The sequence below is a fragment of the Puma concolor genome, chromosome B1 (assembly GCF_028749965.1).
Source record: "Puma concolor isolate L17-30 chromosome B1, mPumCon1.1.hap2, whole genome shotgun sequence".
NCBI lineage: Eukaryota > Metazoa > Chordata > Mammalia > Carnivora > Felidae > Puma > Puma concolor.
The window spans coordinates 202394838-202416401 of NC_141670.1; the positions used below are offsets into that span (position 1 = coordinate 202394838).

The window sequence follows — 21564 nt, forward strand, 5'->3', positions numbered from 1 at the left end:
TTGGTGGGTTTCAATCAACTGCAGTGATAATTCTTTTTGGTGCTCAAATTTTTCCATCTCAGGTCAAACTAGCTCCTGTGTCCTTTAGACATAACCCAATCAAGCCTTTTTTTTTTTTAAGGTTTATTTTTTTATTTTGAGAGAGAAAGAAAGCGAGAACGAGCAGGGGAGGAGCAGAGAGAGAGGGAGAGAGGGAATCCCAAGCAGATTCTGCGCTGTCATCACAGAGCCCAACACAGGGCTCGAACACACGAACTGTGAGATCGTGGCCCAAGCCGAAATCAAGAGTCAGAGACTCAACTGACTGAGCCACCCAGCGCCCCTCATCAGTCTACTTTTAAGTAACAGCTCTGGCATTTCGTCTCTCATTTTCTCCACCACTACTCACTGAGCAGGTGTGTGTGCTGAGTGTCCCAGGCCACAAAGCAAGAAAGAAGCGCGTGCAGGGTTAAACATCCAAAGAACGAGGCCATGTTCCACAGGCTCAGAAAAAAAATTACTTCTCTGCTGAGAGAGACACAGTAGATTTCACATCTTTAATGAAGCTGTTTGTGGCGGGCAAGCTCATGGTCCCCTGAAGACATCCACGTCCTAATCCCCAGAACCTCTGGATGTGCTGGGTTACATGGCAAAGGAGAAACAAGGTTGCGGATGAAATTAAGGTGGCTCATCAGCTGACCTTAACGGTAGAGAGATAAATAACAAGGGTCTCTAAGAGTGGGAGGAGGGGGCAGAAGATGAGTGGGATCGGGAGAGATAGGAACGGGTGGGGGGGGGGGGACGGGGTCATCAGCCCTGAAGACGGAGGACGGGCCAGGAGCCTGGGAGAGGGGAAGTCTCAAGGAGCCGGAGAAGGCAAGGAAACGGATTCTCCCCTAGAGCTGACCCCCTGACTTTTCTTGGGGAGGCCTGTTTTGGACTATGACCTCCAGAACTAGAAGACAATGCATTTGTGCTGGTTGAAGCCACCCAGTTCGCGGTAATTTGTTACTGCTGAATACGAAACTCCTACATCTTGCCCGAGCACTCTATCCATCATTCATTCATTGGTTCACTGATTAACTTGCACAAGAGAGTGTTGCGGCTGCCTGTCGGGTAAACTCCCAGTGTTCTACCAGGTACGTGGGGGTTGGAATGAACAAAAGGACAACTCTGTAGGTCATTGTGGTCCAACCACCTATCAGTTAAGGGACCCGGGGAAAGAACTTAGCTCCCCCAGAGGATAAGGGGGGGCACCCTCACAGGGTGGTGTTCAGGGTTAAAAGAGGTAAGAAATATAAAATGCACAGTGTAGTGTCTCAAATGTTATTGCTTCTAAGTAATCAAAGTTCCTTGGCTAACCTTGTCCCAGGGGACAGGCTGCGGAATAGAATATCGTGCACGGCTCGCCCTTCCCAACTGCCCGGGAAGACAATCTCATGAGCACTTCCTGTCCAAACAGTTTTAATGTTAATCACCATGGATAAACTGTCAGAAGAGGCAACAGTCAAAACTGTCAGAGCGTCCCCAAAGCCACAAAGGAAAGAAAAATGTGCCTTTAAACCAATTAAAATGCCATGCAGTTAATGAGGCCAACTCTCATCTGTTAAATTTCCCAAATGGCCACAGGAGAGGAAAATAAGAATTAAGAATTCATCGTCTACATATGGGACTGGATCCATTGCTGTGGAGGCAATTCCCACCATCCCCTACGGCATTTTAAATTGTTTCTAATGAAATGCACATAAATTTCCACCTCCCCCCCCACCCCAAGTCTCTAATGGTTCCATGGGACAGAGACACTGTGAGTCACACATGCTGGGCTGAAATTCTTACTACAAGTTGGCGGAGTTGGTGGGATTCCAACACTGCGTTCCCAGGGAATATTCATTTTTCTCAGGTCACAAAGATGTCATGTTTTCACTGCACTGTAAGGTGAGTGTATTTGCTCAGGCCAGTTCTGTTACACCGTACGAACGATATACATACTCTTGTAAATGAGAGACTCACACCGGAGTGCAGAATGATGTCCAGCCCATAAGAGGCACTTAATAAATGTAAGCCATTATCGTTTCTTAACAGGCTTGCTTATGATAACATCTTTCTCAAAGAAACTGCCCAGCTTAAATTATCCCAGAACTGATTAGGACTCTGATGATTAGCTACTGATGATAAAGAAAAGAGAATGACATTAGTGTCTTTTCCCCTATTGATTTCATGTAAAAAATTAATTGAGTTCTCATCAAACGGCGAGGAAGGTGTCAGAACAAAATTAGGGTCGGATTTGATACACAAGGCAGAAAACGTTCCCTTGAATGTGAAAGAGACCTCACTGGCCTGGAGGGTAATTAATCCAGAAGGAAAAAGAAATCAGCCATGGCCGTTTTTCAATATAAATCCGGGACCATCAAGTTGGCATAACAGACCCACAAAAAGCAAACAGTGCTAGGGAAACTGGAATTTTCTTCCTAGGAGTCCATTTCCACGGAAAGTGATCCTGCAGGGGGATCCCATGTCAGGACCATAAATCACATCAGCGTACTGGTGATGTCGAGGGCCTAGACAATGCAAGTTGAGCAGGGAACATACCTCCTGAGTATCTTCATTGTCAAAACGGTAATGACAGCCTAACTCAGAGTAAACGTAGTCATCGTACGTGAGCCAAGACATCAGTTAAAAGTTATGATAAACCATACGCTTTTGGTTTGGTAAGAACTCAGATTGTAGGCTACCAGGAATGGGCGGTCTGCATCCTCCCTCTGTGACAGTCTTTCCTCTTGCTGATCCCTCCGTGTAGAAGTCGGGTCGGGCCCGCCCTCCGCCGGCCTCCAGCTTCTCCTTGCCCACCCCTGGCCCACGCACTGGCCACAGCCCCACACACCAGTCAGCTCTGCAGCAGACCAAAAGGAGTGAGCGTTCCTCTGCCCACTTCAAATCCCTCCGGAACGTTCCTCCCAGCTCCCTTTCAGGCACACGCCAATCACCTTGTCGCAAAAGGCAGCGCACACCGCATCATGTCTGAAAGCACGATGAACTTGGAAGTCACAGCCACTCAGCTTCCAATCTTAGCATCGTCCCTTCAGAGCTGGGTGATTCAGGTGTGCGTCTTGGTGTCTCTGAGCCTAGTTTCCCGGCTGGTTAATGAGAATATTATCACTGTGTCAAATGAAGGCCATTAAGAGGATGAATAGCAGTGCCTCTTATGCACAGGCTTTGTTTTAATAGCTTTACAAACATCATCCCATTTAATCCTCACAACAGCCTTATAAAGTAGGTGATTAACCTTTTTTTTAACACGTGAGGAAACTGAGGCACAGGAAAATTAAAATGCCTGACTGAAAGTGGCATAGCTCTTAGGTGGCAGAGCAGGGATTGGAAGCCATAACACGTGGCCCCAGCTCTACCCTCTGTCCTGCTGCTTCAGTCACACCAACACACTCAAAGCGCTTAGCTGGTGCCTGAGACAAAACGGAGGCTAAGAAATGTTATTTCACATTGCTGTTGCTGTGTCTGTGTCTGTCCAGTCTTCCTTGATATCATTTTTATGACAAAGAAAAGAAGATAAGAGGGAAACATGACAAACATAGATGGATGAATGGGTGGATGGATGGGAGGGTAGGTGGATGGAAGGATGCATGTACGTATGTATGGATGGGTGTATGGATGGATGGATGGATGGATGGATGGATGGATGGATGGATAGATGGATGGGTGGGTGGATGGTGGGTAGATGGGTGGAAAAGTGGGTGTATGGATGGATGGATGCATGGGTAGATGGATAGATGAATGGGTGGGTGGATGCATGGGTGGATGGATCGAAGAGTGGGTGGACGGACGGATGGGGGGATGGATGGAGGGTGAATGGGTGGGTGGGTGGATGGATGGGAGGGTAGGTGGATGGAAGGACACATGTACGGATGAGTGGATGGACGGATGGGTGGGTGGGATATACATACATATGAAGGGATGGGTTGGTGGCTGGGTTGGTGGGTTAGCAGGTGGGTGGGTGGACGGATAGATCATGGATGAGCGGACAGATGGGTTACAGCTAGCCACCTAGGAAGATAGATAGCTCTTGAAACTCCTCTTTGGAAAGACAGACTGTGTTCTACCTGAAGAGCATCTGAAAGCAACTTTAGGATGAAACATTTAAAAGAGAGATAAGATAAACCTCGGATGTCTGCTAAATCATCTTTCCAACCAACGCTCAGATTTCCTCAACACCTTCCCTGCCAAGGAGTCCCCCAGCCTCTGTGCTGCACACACACGGTGATGGGGAGCTAAGTGCTCCTCCAGGCAGGCTGCCCATTATCGGAGAGCTCAAACAGAAAGGTCTCCCTCTTAATCCCCTGACATCCGCTTCCCTACACTTCCCATCACTGTCCCCGGTTCCTGTCTTCTTCATGACCGCCTCACAGAAATCTGGTCATCGTGATCACATGCACGCAAAATATCAACACTCCAGGCCTAACGGCCTTGGGCAGATGACACAGGCTGTTGCGGGCTGTGGCGAGGATTAGGACTTTGCCAAGAAAGAGCAAGCCAGCACGGGGCTTCCAGCAAGTGGTCAGGGCCATGGAAAGCATGCCCCTCCCCCACCCCGGCTGGTACGTGGAGAACGGACCGGGGCTCAGGGATGGATGTCAGGTCAGCGCAGGCCAGTGAAGACAGGGTGATGGTCAGGCTGCAGGCAGTGGCTGTGAGATGACAAGAGGGAGGGACAGGCCCTCCAGAGGATGGTATCAGGATGACATCACAACGTGCACGGATTCGCTGGTTCTGCTCACATAGAACTACGAATGTAGACTTCTGGATCAAAACAAGAGGGAGGGGTGCCTGGGTGGCTCAGTCGGTTGAGGGTCCGGCTCTTGACTTTGGCTCAGGTCATGATCTCACAGTCTGTGAGTTCGAGCCCCACATCGGGCTCGGGGCTGGGCACAGAGCCTGCTTGGGAGTCTCTCTCCCCCTGTCCCTCTGTCCCTTCCCAGCTCTGTCTCTCTCTCAAAATAAATAAATGAATAAACTTAAAAAAAAAATGAAAACAGGCTGGACTTCGAAGGTGTACAAGCCACCCACACAACCATGAGAAGCTGTACTTGTTTCCAGGGCGGCTGTAACCAGCGAGGGTGCGACACCCAGAATCAAGATGTGGCAAGGGCTGGTTCCCTCTGAATCTAAGAGGCTGTGCCCCTTTCCTGGCTGCCGGTGTGGATGCCGTGCTCAGCAACCCTCGTGTGGAGGCATCACTTCCATCTCTGCCTCCATCTTTGTGGGGCGGTGCGGGGGGTGGGTGTCTCCCTGTGTGTGTGTGTGTCTAAACTTCCCAATTCTTAAAGGACACAACTGTAGGACACAATTCAACTCACAACAAACTCCGAGGGACGAAGGTTCCTATTGACCATGGGATATCCAAGTAGAAATGGAATAACCACCGCGAGGCGTGCTCGAGAGAGTATTTCTGCTCGGGCCAAGAATCCAGGCCACGGATTCTCTTTAGCATCAAGATGCTACAGGCCTCCCCATTCTTCTCCCAGGGAGGAGGGGACGCCACCCTCACGGCTCCCTCCAGGGCTTCCTGTTCCAATACCACCTTGTCCGGAAGGCTGTTCCCGAGGCATCTACTTCACGCAGTCCTCGCCATTCCCCATTTGACCCACTGACCCGTCACCTCCGTACATTTCATCTTCATTTGTTTTCTGTCCCCGCCGACCACGGACAGCTTGTGAGGACAAGGACTTTACTTCGGTCCCTGCTGAACCTGCACAGTGCCTGCAAGACACGTTGCTCATTACACGTCTCCCAGATGCATAAACCGGAAAGCCTAATTCCACGGGGCCACATCTATCTGTCTATCTGGGAACCTGACCCCCGCCCTCGTCCTCTGGCTCTTCCTTCTACCTGAGGCCACGCCTTCTTGGTGAAGGCAGAGCTGGAGCCCTCCCCTCCCACCCTGTGCAGTGTCCTGTCCCCAGCCACCTGCACCCCGTGCCACCTTGCCGGGACCGTCTGTGAGTCTGTCTTCTCTGTGAACTGCGAGTGTCCGGAGATCGTGGAGCACTCCTAGCCCATCTTAGCATCCGCGGTGCCGGGAAAGTGGCTCTGGGTGAGAACGTGCTCCGGGAACACCCGTTGGAGAGGGGATGAGCGAGCGAGAGAAGAAACGGGAGCCGTAAAGGGCTGACCTGCCGGCTGGTCTTCTGGGCTGTACACGGTGATCACCACTCAGGCCAGAGTCTTCGGGGACAGCACGTCTCCTAGAGCGCTGACTTCCCCCAGCACCGAAATACCCAGGACGTTTAGGAACGTCAGGCTGCAGTGACTGGGAAGGAATATCGTCCCAAAGAGAGCTGTGTACATGAGTGTCAAATGACCGTCTTGGATATTTTCACGCGTTCGTGACAAAACGGACAAAAGTAGCAGAAACAACAAAGCAAAGACTTTCAAAGTAAAACTTCTGAACTAAATCCCTGGGTAAGCATCCCGACACCAAATCGGTGAATGCTTGAAAAGAAAGGAGCTTAGAAATCCCACTGAAATTGAAGCGGCAAGGGGGCGGTCTGAGGGTTCACCTTCTCCGAGGCCGACAGACCCCAGTCCGAGTCAAAGCCCGAAGCCCACGCCCAGCAGTCCAGCCTTCACAACCGGGCCAGCCTCCCTCTCCATCCGACCATCCACAGCACCCCACCCTGAAGGATAATCCGGTGACCTGGTGTTTCCTGAAGCCCGTGTCCCTGCCTGAGCCACTGCTGTCCCCAGTCAGCTTCACTGGTCACTGAGCACACGCCAAACCCCCAGCCCACAGACCTCTCCCGGCAAGAGGGGACTCTGGGCGAGGTTCTCAGAGCCCCAGGCACCACCTCCTTCGTGGCGCCCAGGTTGGTCAGTGTAATCATGTATTTTTCCATGTGATTCTCTGATGAATGCCTGTCTCCCCCACCAGCCTATGATCTCCAAGGAGCCGGGACCCCGCTGGTTGGGCTCATAGTAGCTTTTCCAGCCTTCCAGCCCACTGTGGACTCAACAGCTACATGACACGCTCAGGCACAGCAATGAATTAGAAGCTGAGAGGCGCTGAGTAACTGTCGTCCATTTCTGCGACATCTATGGAGCTGAGTCACAGAAAAGAAAAACATGGACGTCAATGGGCAGAACAGAGCCAAGCACTAAACGGTCTGGAAACAGGTGAACCGCTCGCCACGAGCACATCCAGAGCCCTTGTTCTCAGCCCTGGGCATACGCGAGCTGGTTAAACCCTCACCTCCTGCTGGGTGGGCACTGTCACCACCCCCGGGTTCACGTGAGGACACTGAGGCACAGGGAGGTTACAGGCAGTGCTCAAGGTCATCGAATGATTAAACGGCAGACCGGGAGTCGGGGACAAGCGCTGTGACTCAAGCCGTCCAGCCTAAGCCCAGGCCACCTCCTCTGCTCACCAGACAAGGAAACACAGACACGTCTTCAACGTGCAAAAGACGTCCCACCTCGTGCGTTACAAGAAAAGCGCAGGTGAAAGCTATAGGAAGGAGCCTCGGTTTCCCATCAGACTGACCACGGCTACGACGATCCGTAGCCATGGTGACGAGCATGTGCGACACAGGGACTCGGCTGGAGCCGGCCCGGCCTCTCTGGTGGGCAGTCTGACAGCAACCATGAAAAGTTCACAATAATGCAGCAATTCCACCGTGAAGAACTCATACTGCAGTTAAGGTTGCACGCGTGCGCACAGCCCTCGACGCAGGAGGTTACCGGCCACGCGTTTGCTGGGGGCTGTGGAACACGGTGTTCACGAACGCGGCCGGCTCCGCACTCAGACCGCCGGGACTCACATCCTCCTACTTGCCTTGTGACCCTGGGCAAGTGACGCACACTCTCTGTGCTCTGGCCCCCTCATCTGTCAACAGTCCTCAGCTCGGAGGCTGCTTTGCAGGGAGACAGGTTCATGCACATAACACAGAGCTGTCTTTCATTTACATTAAATTCTCAGTGAAGTCAGTAATCGTTCCTGTTACTAGGAAGTTATGCAACCCCTGGGGGTGCCCGGGGTGGCTCCGTCGGTTAAGCGTCCAACTCTCGGTTTCGGCTCAGGTCGTGATCTCACAGTTGGTGGGATCGAGCCCCACGCGGGGCTCTGTGCTGCCGGTGCGGAGCCTACTGGGGATCTTCTCTCTTCCTCTCTCTCTCTGCTCTTCCCTCGTGCACACTCGCTCGCTCTCTCTCTCTCTCTCAAAATAAACATTTTTTTAAAAGAAGAATATTATACAACCACTTAAAGAACAGGCTGTTATACATAGTTATGGATGTTGAACAATCCCCAAGATTGTTGCAAAATGGGGCAATATAAAGGAGCAAAACAGTGCGCGAGATAGGCTATTGCTTTGCATTAAAAAAAAAGAGTCCCTGTGTAAAAATGCAGATAGCCATGGACGATCCCCGCAGGCTGCATGCCACGGGGAACGGACTGCCTTTGGGCACAGGGATGAGAAGACAATTCGTTTTGCACACTATGGCCTTTTATGCCCCTCTAATTCTTGGCCCTGTTCGTTATTCACTATTCAACAAATTGGCTGAGCAGAGGCAGGAAAAAGAAACATGGGCATTAATCGGAGTCAGGGACTATGGGGTGTTCTCTTCCCTGGGACACAGGGAGTTTCTCCCGTGCTTGTGACAACCTCTCTCCTGGATGCTCTCTGTGGCTGGTGCCGCCCGGCCGTGTATAGTAAAGTCAAGCTGGTGGCCCAGGGCAGGGCCCCAAAAAGTCCGCTGCAGGCACCGCCATCCCCAGGGAAGCGGGCCCTCCTCCTGCCTGGCACACACACTTGCCGTCTGTGACCAGTATCCATTGGTTGGGACTGGCCAACCTGAGCGGCCAATGCTGGGGAGGGGCCATGCAGGTCTCCCTCTCCTTGGGGCCCCTTCACGTGGAGAAGCTCTGTGAGGGAACCGACAGGGGACAGGGGTTGGCACTTGGCAAGAGCAGCCACAGTACCTGCTGACCGGGAGGAGGACGTCCCTGAAGGCGGCTTTCTTGGGGGGGGTGGGGAGGGGCTGCAGTATCTCACCGTGGGGCTCATCACAGCTGCACAAAAGCCGCATCCTCCGATCGAGCTTTCCAAAGTAATTAATGAAAGTGACAGGTGATTTCGATTTTTGGCTGGAGAACATGCCAGATACAGGTCTTATTTCCCAACTGGTGCAGACCTCAAGGTTGAGGGGAGATGAGAGCTCTGTAGTGACCCCCCCTCAGCCACTCCAACAGTCGAGGTGATTCCTTTCATCTCAAGAACCCCCTAAGAGGCTGCGTGGACCTCCTGGCCCGGGGAAGCGGTGGTGTGGATTCGGTGGGATGCAAAGTCAGGAAGAAGATCACGTCCCGCCCTGCAGAGGTTCGCTGGACCACGTGGAAACCACCCGCACACGGCAGAGGCGCGGCCCGAGGGTGACTCATTGTGCGGTACGTGTCCGTGTGGGAGTCATTTCCCCCTGCTGATGGCGGGCATCCCAGGGGCCCTCGCTTTTCTCGGCTTCCTCTCCGGCACCTTGCCAAGCACAGCGCCAGGCGTGCGGCGGTGGGGGGCGGGGGGGCTCACAAAACACCTGCTTCTAAAAGCAGGAAAGTGTCTCCTCCAAGAAACCCTCACCTTGCTTGGAAGATGACAGTGAGGGTTGCCATGGGAACGAGATGGGCCTTACCGCTGCTAATGCTCTCCCGGTCTGTCCCCCGCACAAATCCCGCTCTGGCTTGTCAGCCACTGGCGGGGACCCAGCAAGCACCTTGTGGGAACCTGGCAGCAAGGCACAGGTGTGAGGGCGGGGCTTCCGCCTCAGCTGGCCTGTGTGCTTGTGTCGGTCAAGTGAGGCTCTAGGTGAACCCCGACGTCCATCCTTCCAGAAATCCAGGACCGGCCCAGGCATGAGTATCTGCATGGTGGGTTGGGGGGAGCAGGGAAGAGGCAATCGGGGAGTACGCTAAGGCCTCTCCTGGACACCTTCCCACGCGTCCGGTCTCCTGAATCCTCTCTGCGCCTTGTGAGGACATCAGGAGGCACTGTCACACGCCCATGCCCTGTACACGCGGGATCACTCTGCCAAGAACGCCCCCCTTCCCTGCCTGACACTGTCCTAAAGACCTAAGGGTCCTAAAGACCCTCCAACGCCCAGTGCGATTTCACCCAGACTCATTCACAAGACGCTGCTGATACTTAGCTGGCGCTGCCAGACCTGTTCCAAACAAGGGCTTGGGGTCTCACGTGGGAGTCAGACACACAAACCGAGCCTTACAGAAGCACGTGGCGAGGGCGCCAATGGAGGCCCGAAGGCAGGGAGCTTGCCGGAGTCTGGCTTGTGTCCCCACCGTGTCACCCAGTGCTCGGCACACAGCAGATGCTTTCAGATCCATACGGGAAGGGGGCTGGAGGGCTGGTGGGTGGGAGAGACGGAGGGAGGGAGCAGAGGGAGTTGAACTCGAAAAAAGCGAAGGGAGTTATCACTGGCCTCTTACTGTGGCCAGCCCCCACGAGAACTCCAGTGAGACAGCAGATAATAGCTCATGAAGTGAAATCATTCAATGCCAAAAGGACTTCTGGGCCCCCGCCACGTGCAGGGAGCCACTTACACCCCAGCCACACGGAGGGAAGCTAACATCAGAAATCAGCAATGAGCTTCCTTTGAGTAACTGGAAAGAGACACAGCCCTGGACTTTCTTCTCTTGTTTTCCTTTGCCTCTCTGGAAAAATCTATGCACCATCTTCTTCAAAAGCTGTGTTTTGTCAATAGAACAGCGGCTCAGAAAGCACAAACCCGTTATCACTTGTGCGACCTTTAGGCAAAACCAATAAACCTTCTTTGAACACCAGCTTCCTTTCAGGAGCCGCGGTGAGAATGACCTAAGAACATGGGCCAGAGATGCTTGGCAGAGGTCAGGGCCAGAGCAGGGCTGGTGGTTGCCTGGTTCCTCTTTCCTCTCGTCTCTCCAGGTCCGGGGCTGAGCTGTATCTATTACGACAACTGTCTAGGAACCTGATAGAAACCAAAGGAGAGACCTGTCCCTCAGATCCTCTCTGCAAGAGGCAGCTTATGAATTAATGATGTAAAAGATACACCACGCCAACCAAGGGAATGCTCTTTGTCAAAAATAAACCAGCAAGAGACAGCAAGGTTAGGGCTCTGATGGGTCTTAGAAGAGGTGGCAATCAAGTCACCTCATGGCATATTTAGAAGCCCAGCTAAACTTCACATAAGAATTACAAATGCGATAAATTATTTGCTGGAGAAAAAAAGCTATTTTTAGTCGGGAGACAATCACAGATTTCCATGCATAGTAAGCCCCTGACATTCTGAGTGACATTTTCTTTCTGGGAGCTCCTAAGCCTGACTAGAAGTCAAGATGGAAAGATTAAAAGTAACTGACAATGCGATGATTAAAAAAAAAAAAAAATCGCCAAGACTTTAAAATGAGCATTCAACCATGGAGCCTGAAACAGAACTGGCGTTCAGTAAATACTGAATGTTGGGATGGGGAGTGGGGTGGGGGAGGGGAGCGAGAGACAAAGGCAGTTCTCAGGCTACGCACTCTCAGGTCAGGCTTGAACATCAGTGTCAAACACTCTTCAGGCCAAACAAGACCAGCTTCCAAGGGGGTGCCTGGGTGGCTCAGTCGGTTAAGCATCCGACTTTGGCTCAGGTCATGATCTCGCGTTCCGTGAGCCCCACGTCAGGCTCTGTGCTGACAACTCAGAGCCTGGAGCCTGTTTCAGATTCTGTGTCTCCCTCTCTCTCTGACCCTCCCCCGTTCATGCTGTCTCTCCCTGTCTCAAAAATAAAATAAACGTTAAAAAAAAAAAAAAAAAAAAAAAAAAGACCAGCTTCCAAGGAGAAATAAATCTAAAATTCTGGAACTCCTAGGTGATTTACAGGAATACAGTCTCGGTAACCTCAATCCTCACGGCATTTCACACACCAGGACCAGCACGTTGCAGTGGCTGTTGTTGATTTCACAGAACAGGGATCGAGGAAGACGGTGCTCCCTACACGCCATCGCTTCTTTTCTTCTTTTTAATTTTAATGTTTATTTATTTTTGAGAGACAGAGAGAGACAGAGCACAAGGGGAGGGGCAGAGAGAGAGGGAGACACAGAATCCGAAGCAGGCTCTAGGCTCTGAGCTGTCAGCACACAGCCTGATTGGGGGCTCGAACTCACGAATCGTGAGACCGTGACCTGAGCTGAAGTCAGATGTTAACCGACCGAGCCACCCAGGTGCCCCAAGCGCTTCTGGAACCAACAACAAAGGATGATTAATGCCTTCCCATCTAGTCCTGATACTATTTACATTACACGCTGTTACTATTGTAGGTTACTATCACATACACTATTATGTATGTATTAATATACACATATATGCTAATCACAGCCCTACTTCCTCCGGCCGGAGGTGGTGGACTACCACCTACTTGCAAATTAAATATCCAGGTGCTGATCACACAAACTAAATCCTTTCACTCTACTTTGCGTTTTCATGTTTTGGAAGAAAACGGACAAAAAAGCCAGGAAATACTTCGGTGATGCACCTGCTCCTACCATGTAATGTAATGGGACATTCACAAATCTTTGCCAGTAAGCCACCCACCTTTCTCCCCGCTGCCCATCCAATCCTCCCTCCTCCCTCTTGAGTAGTGTGACAAACTTTAATGTGCTTCCCTTGGCGTTCTGATTAGGGACTTAAGCTAAAATGAAAGATCACGCCTGAATGGCCGCCCAAAAGCTCAGTGAGCCGAGCGGCACGACCCTGGACCCAGAAATGGGTGAACAAGGCCCAGCTCCGTGCAAGGACAGTCCTGCACTTCCGTGGCTCAAGTCCCGACAGTGCACGAGGGCGCTCGGCTGGGAAGGGGCTCCCCTCAGGCAGGACGGAAGTCCCCCTGGACTCGGAACCTCCCTCAGCTCACAAAATGCCACGAGTCAGACATAGGAGAGCTCTCTTCTCAGACCAGTGACCAGTTGCTCCTAAGGAAGCACAGACCATGCTATTTCCGGAGGTATCTTGGGTCCGTCTCCTGCCACGGGACTCCGTTTCCAGGCTCCAGGGAGACAGCACCGGAGCTGCTCAGTTGCTGTTTGCACGGCTCTTGAGAAAGACTCAGAGAAGGACTGCCCATCTTGAACGCTTCTCTCTTCCATCTGCTCACGTCCCTGCAGGTGAGACCCCGGCTCGCAGGGAACGCCACGGTGAGGATTCTGCCGTTAAGTCTCTTTCATATCATTAAGCTGTACAGTCTCCCACGGTGTTCCTGGTTTCCCCCAGTTAAGAGATGAGGAAACTCGGGCTCAGAGAGTATTTGCGGAACACAACGTGGCCAAGATTAAACAGAGAAGACTCACTTACTAGATTTGTGGCTGTGGATAAACCTCTTTGCCTAGATGAGCATCCGTCTCTTCAGCTAGCAAACGCCAAAAATAAGATGCCCTACCAAAAAGCATTAGCATGGGAACCAAACCAACATGTGGAAAAGAGACCTTGCATTTTTAAATGCTTCCCGAATATGGGGTATTATGTACAAATAGAAGATATTATAGCTTATCGGCATGGTGATGACTCCAATCGATAGAAATCACTCCCCAGTGGGAAACGAGCAGGTGGAGCTATGCATCCCGAATGTACGATCAGAAGAAGTGCGTCATAAATGGAATCCAGCCTGGGGAGGTTCCCATGGGGTTCTGTTGCTAATAATCATCAGTCCAACACGGCATCCCAGGGAGGCATCCTGAATTGTCCCCTCCCCTTCAGGGTCCAACTACGCCCCCTGCGCATGCCTTCACAGCCACAGGGCAATCAGTTGCCAAGTTCTGTAGGCTAATCCCAAGCTCCGCCCCAAGTCACACATCGACATCTCCAACAATCTCCCTGGACTTCTAAGCCACTGTCCATTTGTATCCAGAGTGGCCTTTGAACATACAGATCTGCCCATATTAAAATTAAAAGGCCGTTCCCTGACATCCAGAACCCTACAAGACCTAGCTCCTCTCACCCTGAGACTTCACTTACGTAACTGAACCAAGGGCGCCTGGTGGCACAGCCCAGACTTAAACCCTGATCTAACTCTGGGGACCAGTCAAGGGTGCTACTGCTCTGTGCTATTTTGGGCCTTGCCTGTTTCCCTGTCCATCTCTCTCACAGGCTGCCTCTGTGGCCGGGACTGTGTCTACTCCTCGCCTAGAGTGGGGTTTACACGAAGATGGGTTCTGTTCGTGGTCTAGGTAATTTGGACAAACCATCCCATCAAAAGAAAAGCTGGGCAAAAACCAAATCACTCTGAGACCACCTGAGAACCAACAAGAAGTAAAAGATGAGGTCAAGACCTAGCAGAACAAAGAAACTCAGAGAGGGGAGCCCCGCATATGGGGCCACTCTGTTCCACAGGGCGTCTGCTAAGTACCAGAAGAGGCAGCCCCAAGGGCTGATAAACTCTGCAGAGTTCTCAACAGACCTGCAGAACCGGGGAGGTGGAAACTCAAGTCCAGAGACTCCAAGGAGAGGTCAGCCTGTACCCTTTGGTTGGTACAGATGCCTCAGGAGTAAAGATATGCCAGAAACAGACCAGACCTTGGAGGACCAGAAGCCCTGCCTTGCGTGGTCTCAGTCTCTGTATGGGGGGTCATCCAGAATGATGCCCCTCACCGCCTAGAAAGTGGTAACCTCCTCCTAGTCAGTCTTCCATTGTCTTCACAAATTTTCACACACACTGGCACACGATCAAAACTATCCAGGCATCCGAGGAGAAGAGGAAATCTGATCACAAACTAAGGGGAACAGAAGACAACAGGCACAAGAACATGGTAAAGGTAATAAAGCTTCAGAGACTTTAAAATAATTACGCTTCATACGCTTGAAGAAGTAAAAGACAAAACAGAATTTTGGAAGACAACTGGACGCTGAGATAGGAAACACGGAAAGAAGCTTTCTGTAAATATTTGCCAAAAGGAAACGAGGAAAGGCCAAGTTGATGAACCGAGTGAGTCACCTTGTAGACCGTGACCCCTGTGCCGGCCAGGAGAAACCCTGGGCCGTGCAACAGCATCCTGGTTAGAGGCATGCACCCCAGAGCCAGGCAGCTTGGCCTTGAACCTGGTTCTCTCGTTCCTAAGTGTGCGCCCTGGGGCAAGCTCCAGAGACTATCAAATCCTCATCCCTGGTAAGAACAATAATCCCTGCTCGGTTGGGTTGCTAGAAGGATTATGAGTTGGTATTCGCAAAGTTTTCAGAACCGTGTCTGGCTCCACGTTCTACTGTGCACAGGTGGTCCATTCTAAGCACGTGCTAATAAACAAGAATCGAATTCAGTTCGGCAAACAAGTCGCCTGGCCTGGCCTCTCTCTCCAGCTGCCTCTTCCCTTATCTTGCTGTACTCAATACCCCAATCTACCCATCAGTTGTACCCAGCTGCTGCGTTCACCAGATGCATCCTGCTGACCCTTTCATCTGCCCCTTCTTCCCTCTGCCTGAAAAGTCTTTCTTCTCATAATGCGCTTGGAAAGCTTATATCCATGCTTCAAGAATAAGTTAAAACACCACCTCCTCTGAGAAGCATTTCCAGGACTCTCTCAGAGGTCATTATTTCCTTTTCTCGGCTCAGCTAGCCTTGATTTTCCTTTTAGCAGGGTGTTCATCAAACTTGTATGGTCACTTGAGTTTGTGTGTCTGTCTTGCCCGTTAGATCAGGCAGCTTATAGCACAAACTCTGTCTTATCCATCCCTTTTTCCAAATATCAAGCACAGTAGTAGTTCCATTATGATAACTGAGTAACAAATGACAGAATGAATGAATGAGTGAATGAATGAAATGTACTCAGGGTTTGCTCTGAGGCCAGTGAAGTTAAAGCATTCATCACATCCAAGCCAGTATAATGTGATTGAGAATTCTTACTCTTCCAAGGCTTGAAGCATGCTCCCGGGGTCCTCTGAAGACAGAATGTCAATCATTTGGTCATTGAGAGCAAGGTCCTCATTGATACCATTGGCCGAAGTGAACTGGGAGTACTCCAGCTTGTTCTCATGATGCTGAACCTACAGGGGAATTTCAGACACAACCGAGTGAGCCCTCTTGTGAACGCCATGCGCTGAGAGTCACAAGGGAAGGCAGAGGTCTGCAGTTGGGAGGGTCTTGCTGGCCCCACCACTTGCGAACAGGGTACATTCAGGCAAGACGCTGCATTTGCCTGAGCCTCCATCTTCCCATCAAAGAAATGGGATCATAATTCCAGTAGCCCCACACCGGGTTCCCGTGTGTACGAACAAAAAAACGATGGATGGAGAGGCCTTTGCAACCTGTAAAGACCTATGAAAATATTTCACCATCATTACCATCACCATCATCATATCACGATCACCACCACCATCATCATCACCACCATCATCATCACCAGCATCCCATCATCATCATCATCACTATATCACTATCATCACCACCTTCACTATCACCATCATCATCATCATGCAGAGGAAAATTACAGTTGGCAGATGAACTTCAATTCCATGCATCTGGCTGGTTTCGAATCAGAATACAGAACTGTCAGATGGAAATGACCTCAGAGATAATTAAGCCCAACGCCACGACTGGATAGATGTATCTGTTGTGTCCTTAATATCAATCCTGAAAACTGGGTGATAAGTATAGCTAATATTTAAGAATTCCTGTCCCGGTGCCTTGTAGGTGTGTTATCATGAAACTATCACAACACAGTTAAGTGCTGTTGTCCCCACATCCACATATAAGAAACCACGGCTCAGAGGGGTAAAATGACGTTATCTGAGTTCGCACGGCTCACGAAGAGTCAGAGTTGGTATCTGGTCCCAAGTTGGTCGAACTCGTAAGGCAGAAGGAGGGTTTTATCGCACTGTTTTCACTGCACACCGTCTCAGCGGCTGCCTCAGGCTGCCAAAAAATAAAGATGTGAAAAGAGTTCATCCTGTGAACTTCAAGGGTCTTCAGACCTTAAGTCAACACTTTGCTTTCCTCTCTGCGGTTGTAATGATCAGCCTTTCATCTCCAGCAAAGGATTTCTGCTCCTTCATCAAAGCAGCTGGGAAGTTTTGTTCTTCTGTGATTGATAACGGCTTTGAGAGAGAAGCTGGAGGTCTGATTAGAGGAACGCTTTTTCTCCCCCTCACTTTTGCCTCCACGGACACTGTGGGCCGATCTCACTTTGAAATGGCCATCCGCGGGGCGCCTGGGTGGCGCAGTCGGTTATGCGTCCGACTTCAGCCAGGTCACGATCTCGCGGTCCGTGAGTTCGAGCCCCGCGTCAGGCTCTGGGCTGATGGCTCAGAGCCTGGAGCCTGTTTCCGATTCTGTGTCTCCCTCTCTCTCTGCCCCTCCCCCGTTCATGCTCTGTCTCTCTCTGTCCCAAAAATAAATAAATGTTAAAAAAAAAAAATTGTTTGAAATGGCCATCCTCTCCTCCAGGAAGCAGACATAAAGTGAACAATGGGACACGACCTCCAGCCTCCAGACACGGCCCCCAGGAGCCAGGTCCCCGGGCCACTTGAAGCAAGTATTTAACTTCATGGGCCTCAGTTTCCTCAATATAAAGGGAGGGGAGGGGCGCCTGAGAGGCTCAGTCCGTTGAGCATCCAACTTCGGCTCAGGTCATGATCTTGCGGTCTGTGAGTTCGAGCCCCACGTCCGGCTCTGTGCTGACGGCTCGGAGCCTGGAGCCTGCTTCGGATTCTGTCTCCCTCTCTCTCTGCCCCTCCCCCCTCATGCTCTGTCTCTCTCTCTCTCTCTGTCAAAAATAAATAAATTTTTTTTAATTAAAAAAAAAAATAAAGTGAGGGGAACAGATGGCTGTGTTCCTTTCAAGTTGCTGGGCCCCTGGGGGACACTGGGTCACAGCAGCTCCAGCCCTCCACGGCCCTGGAGGGACCAAGAAGCTGCCAACGGATGCTTACTCCCAGCAGCGCCTTCCGGGGGAGGCTCCACGGAGCTGCTCTCACTCTAAAAATTGCCGCCCTGATTTCCTTCCCATCTGTCCATCCACTGATGGGCCGAGGGCTCCTTCATATTCTCACACGTGGATTCAGGGCCTCCTAAGCTCCAGGCTCCATAGGAGGCAATGGAGATTGTAGCAGAGATCGCCTGCTTCCTACCCACACCCCCTCGCCGCTTCAGACCCGCTGGCCCAAGACCCACCAGCCAGTATCTACACTGCTTCCCCTAAAGGCTTCTGCGGGCCTTCAGAGCCCATGCCAGGAAATAATGTCACCCTTTGTCCTGGCCCCTGTAGGACTGTGGACAATACTGACTCCATCTGTGGCCCTCCTCTCTTGGGGCTACGTGTTCCGGGCCCCTTGGAGGTTAAAATACATTCCTTAGAAATGCCCGTGAAGGCTGGAAGGGGGCGGCTTGTTTTGGCTCTCCGTAAATGGGTTAAAGATAACACAGTCTCTCGGCCTCCTGATGCACAGATGGCCCCATGAGATCTAATTCCACGAGAGCTGCCGATCAGGCGCACGTGGACCCTGAGAGGTACGTGCGGACCCTCTGGTCTCACTACAACGCCCTCGGCACGTCCCCTCGCTCTGTAACACCCGCAGGCTGAGGTCCGGACTTTGTGAGAACAGCCGCGCAGGGCCCGGATCGCAGAGCGCCCCGTTCCCTGTAAGTCAGCCTGAATAAAACTGTAACTTGCAGGCAGTCCCTGCTTCATTTTTCTGGTCCCAAAGGGCCTTCTCGGCGGGGAGGGCAGTCCCTCCTCCCCCACCTTCTAACAGCGCCTTTGCCCCCATATCCTCGACCGATGACCACCGGGGCGTGATATATACCCCAGCTCCGCCCCTCCTCAGCCAGCACGACTCTGAGCCTAGTTCCATACTGTCCCCAGAGCTGCCCACGTACGGTGAAGCTCCACGGCTGAAGGATCCAGCCTCCCCCTGAGGGTGGAGTGAGCCTCCAAAGACTTTTCCGCAGGGAGTGTGGACAAGGCCCCGAATTAGTGTGGCGGGAACACAGCACTATCTGCACAGGAAGGCGCTCGCTTATTCGGTCAGGCCGCAGTGGCTCTGAGCCTCGGCCACTTGCTGGAATCATCCGGGGAGCTTTAGAAGTCACTAAGGGGGCGCCTGGGTGGCCCAGTTGGGTAAGTGACTGACTTCAGCTCAGGTCATGATCTCGCAGTTTGTGAGTTCGAGCCCCGCGACGGGCTCTGTGCTGACAGCTCGGAGCCTGGAGCCTGCTTCTGATTCTGTGTCTCCCTCTCTCTCTACCCCTCCCCTGCTCACGCTCTGTGTCTCTCTGTCTCTCAATAATAAGTAAGCATTAAAAAAAATAAAAACAAAAAAGTCACTAAGGACGGGGGGGGGATCCTGGGGCGGTCCAGTCACAGTCTCTGCAGGCAAGGCTGGACACGAGCATTTTGTCGTTTCCCTGGGGATTCGGACATCAATCCAGGGTTGAGGATCAATCAACCCATCGAACTGGAGGGAAAACTTCAATCAACCTCACATCTACTGCCCACCCGACTGCCCTCCGGCAACAAGATGCACGTGGAGACTCACCTGATGTCTGGTGATCAGGCTTCCCTTCAAACACTGATAGCGAGCCGTGAAGAAAAGTGTGGCCCAGGTCAGCACGAAGGAGGCGATGGAGGCTATGAAGAATCCTGCTGCATGAAGGCCATGGTTTGGGACAACCTAGGGGACAAGGGGGGGGGGGGGGGGCTTGTCCATGGTCACACTTCACAGCCTCCAGTCAGGTCACAGCTAAGAGTTACAGCAGAAGAAGCAGGGAGTCGGCGAGACCAGCCTGGATTTGGACCCAGCTCTGTCCAAACTGGCTGGGCTGCCTGAGCCCGTCGCTGGACCTCTCTGAGCCTGTTTCCTTAGCGCATCTCTAAGCGTCAAGCGGGACAAACACTGCAAGGGGCCGAGCATGGTGGCTTGCACACAGTAGGGCCATCCGCCCCGAGCCTGGCACCTCACAGGCCTCAAGAGTGTTAAGTTCCCGAATCCTTATGTAACAACACTAAGAGGGCAATGGGGATCCATGAACTGTTTCGAGTCAGGGGCGGATTTCTGCAGACGCCAGAGGAGAACCTGTAGCACCCTTCCCTCCCCCTCGATACCACCTGCTCCCCCTCGCTGGGAACACATCCCATCAGAGGGGCAGCCCGCAGCCCACTCTGGACATCAGGGCCAAGCAGAAGGATACACAGGGCAGGGAAGCATGACACAGCAGGGGCAGCCAGCTGCCGGGCGATTCAACAACCTGACAGGTGGCCCTTAGAGCTCCCGTGGGCTTAACTCGTCCAGCCGCCTCTCTCCTCGGTGGCGTCCTCTGGGCTCCAGCCAGCGAGAGCCCGGGACAAACGTGCCTCTGGGATGGGCCAGGACTGAGAGGAGCTGGTAAGTTCCGGGCACTCGCCATCAGCCCCTCCCTCCGCCTCTTCCTTAGGGTCTAGACAACAGTAGCTGGCATCTTACAAGAACTCAGAAGGGGTCAAACTCTGGGCTGACTCACACTTAAGCACGCATCAGAACTGCATCCCACCCTGAGTTTCTGATCCCCTAGACCCAGAGACAGGGCCTCACAAGCGGTGCATTTCCAACAAGCTCCCAGGGGCCGCTGCCGTGCCGTTTGTCCGAGGAACACACGTTGAGAACCCCTAGGTTAAGGGTTTCACAAGAATTAACTCCTTGAATGCTCTCAAAGGCACTCTGGACAAAGTGAAGAGCTCTGGATTTCTAGCCCTCCAGGTCTGGCTTGAAATTCCAGCTCCGTCACAAGAGCCGTGATGCCATGGATGAGTGGCTTAGGCCTAACCTCTGGCAGCCTCACTCTTCTCGTCTGTGAAATGGGGATAAAAACACGTCACCGCAGGGAGATCAAAGACAACAGTAATGTAGAGATTCGTGCAAAGCTTGGTTTGATCCTGCTACTTGATCACTGATTGCTTATCGAGGCTGTCAGCGGGGGTCCTTTCTCCGTTTGTGGGATGTACCCTCCCTGTGGGCACTGACTGGGTCTGACCAAGGTCCACCTCCCACCTCCTGTGCACAGGCAAGGGGGGCCCGTAAACAGCCGAGAGGGTGAAGCCTGGCCTCTGGATTCAGACCACCGGGCTGTGTGACATCAGCTCTGCCTTATTGGCTGTGTAGAATTGGTCACATCAGTTCATCTCTCTTTGCCTCTGTTCCGTCCCTTGTCTAACGGAGACAGTGGCCGTCCAAGGGTCGTACTGAGGAGTACACGGGAATATGAACGAAGTTGAATGAAGTCGTTAGAAGAGTATCCGGCCTTAACGCTGGCTCACCAAACTCGAGTGATTCTTGCCGTGTCTTCCTTTGTGGGCCGTGTAGACAGAGGCAGCTCCTTTTGGTACCATAATGGAGAAGCTGTACGGTGGCCATTCATCAGTCGTTTTATCAGAAGGTGACCTCAAGGGGCAGCTGGGTGGCTCTGTCAGTTAAATGTCCAGCTCTTGGTTTCAGCTCAGGTCATGAGCTCACGGTTCATTGGTTCCACCCCGTGTTGGGCTCCGCACTGACAGCACGGAACCTGCTTCAGATTCTCTCCTTCCCTCTCTCTCTCTCTCTC

General features: G+C 52.1%; 1 protein-coding gene and 1 long non-coding RNA gene across 6 annotated transcripts in view; both read right to left on the bottom strand.

Annotated features, from left to right (window-relative positions):
- The window catches only part of EVC2 (EvC ciliary complex subunit 2), a 131927-nt gene that overhangs the window by 67764 nt on the left and 42599 nt on the right, over positions 1–21564 (bottom strand). For 4 of the 5 annotated variants that reach the window (XM_086705476.1, XM_086705478.1, XM_086705474.1 and 1 more), the window contains exons 8-9: positions 19527–19661; positions 15898–16037 (exon numbers count right to left, since the gene is read on the bottom strand). In XM_086705476.1, the coding sequence (XP_086561602.1) occupies positions 15898–16037; positions 19527–19661 (275 nt within the window). The remainder of the gene's footprint in view (positions 1–15897; positions 16038–19526; positions 19662–21564) is intronic. The other variant, XM_086705475.1, reaches the window with a different exon arrangement.
- LOC147582124 (uncharacterized) lies at positions 522–10608 on the bottom strand. The gene is made up of 3 exons (XR_015250609.1): positions 10258–10608; positions 5956–9897; positions 522–5748 (listed from the first exon to the last, which is right to left on the bottom strand). It is a non-coding gene; the product is annotated as an uncharacterized LOC147582124 (long non-coding RNA).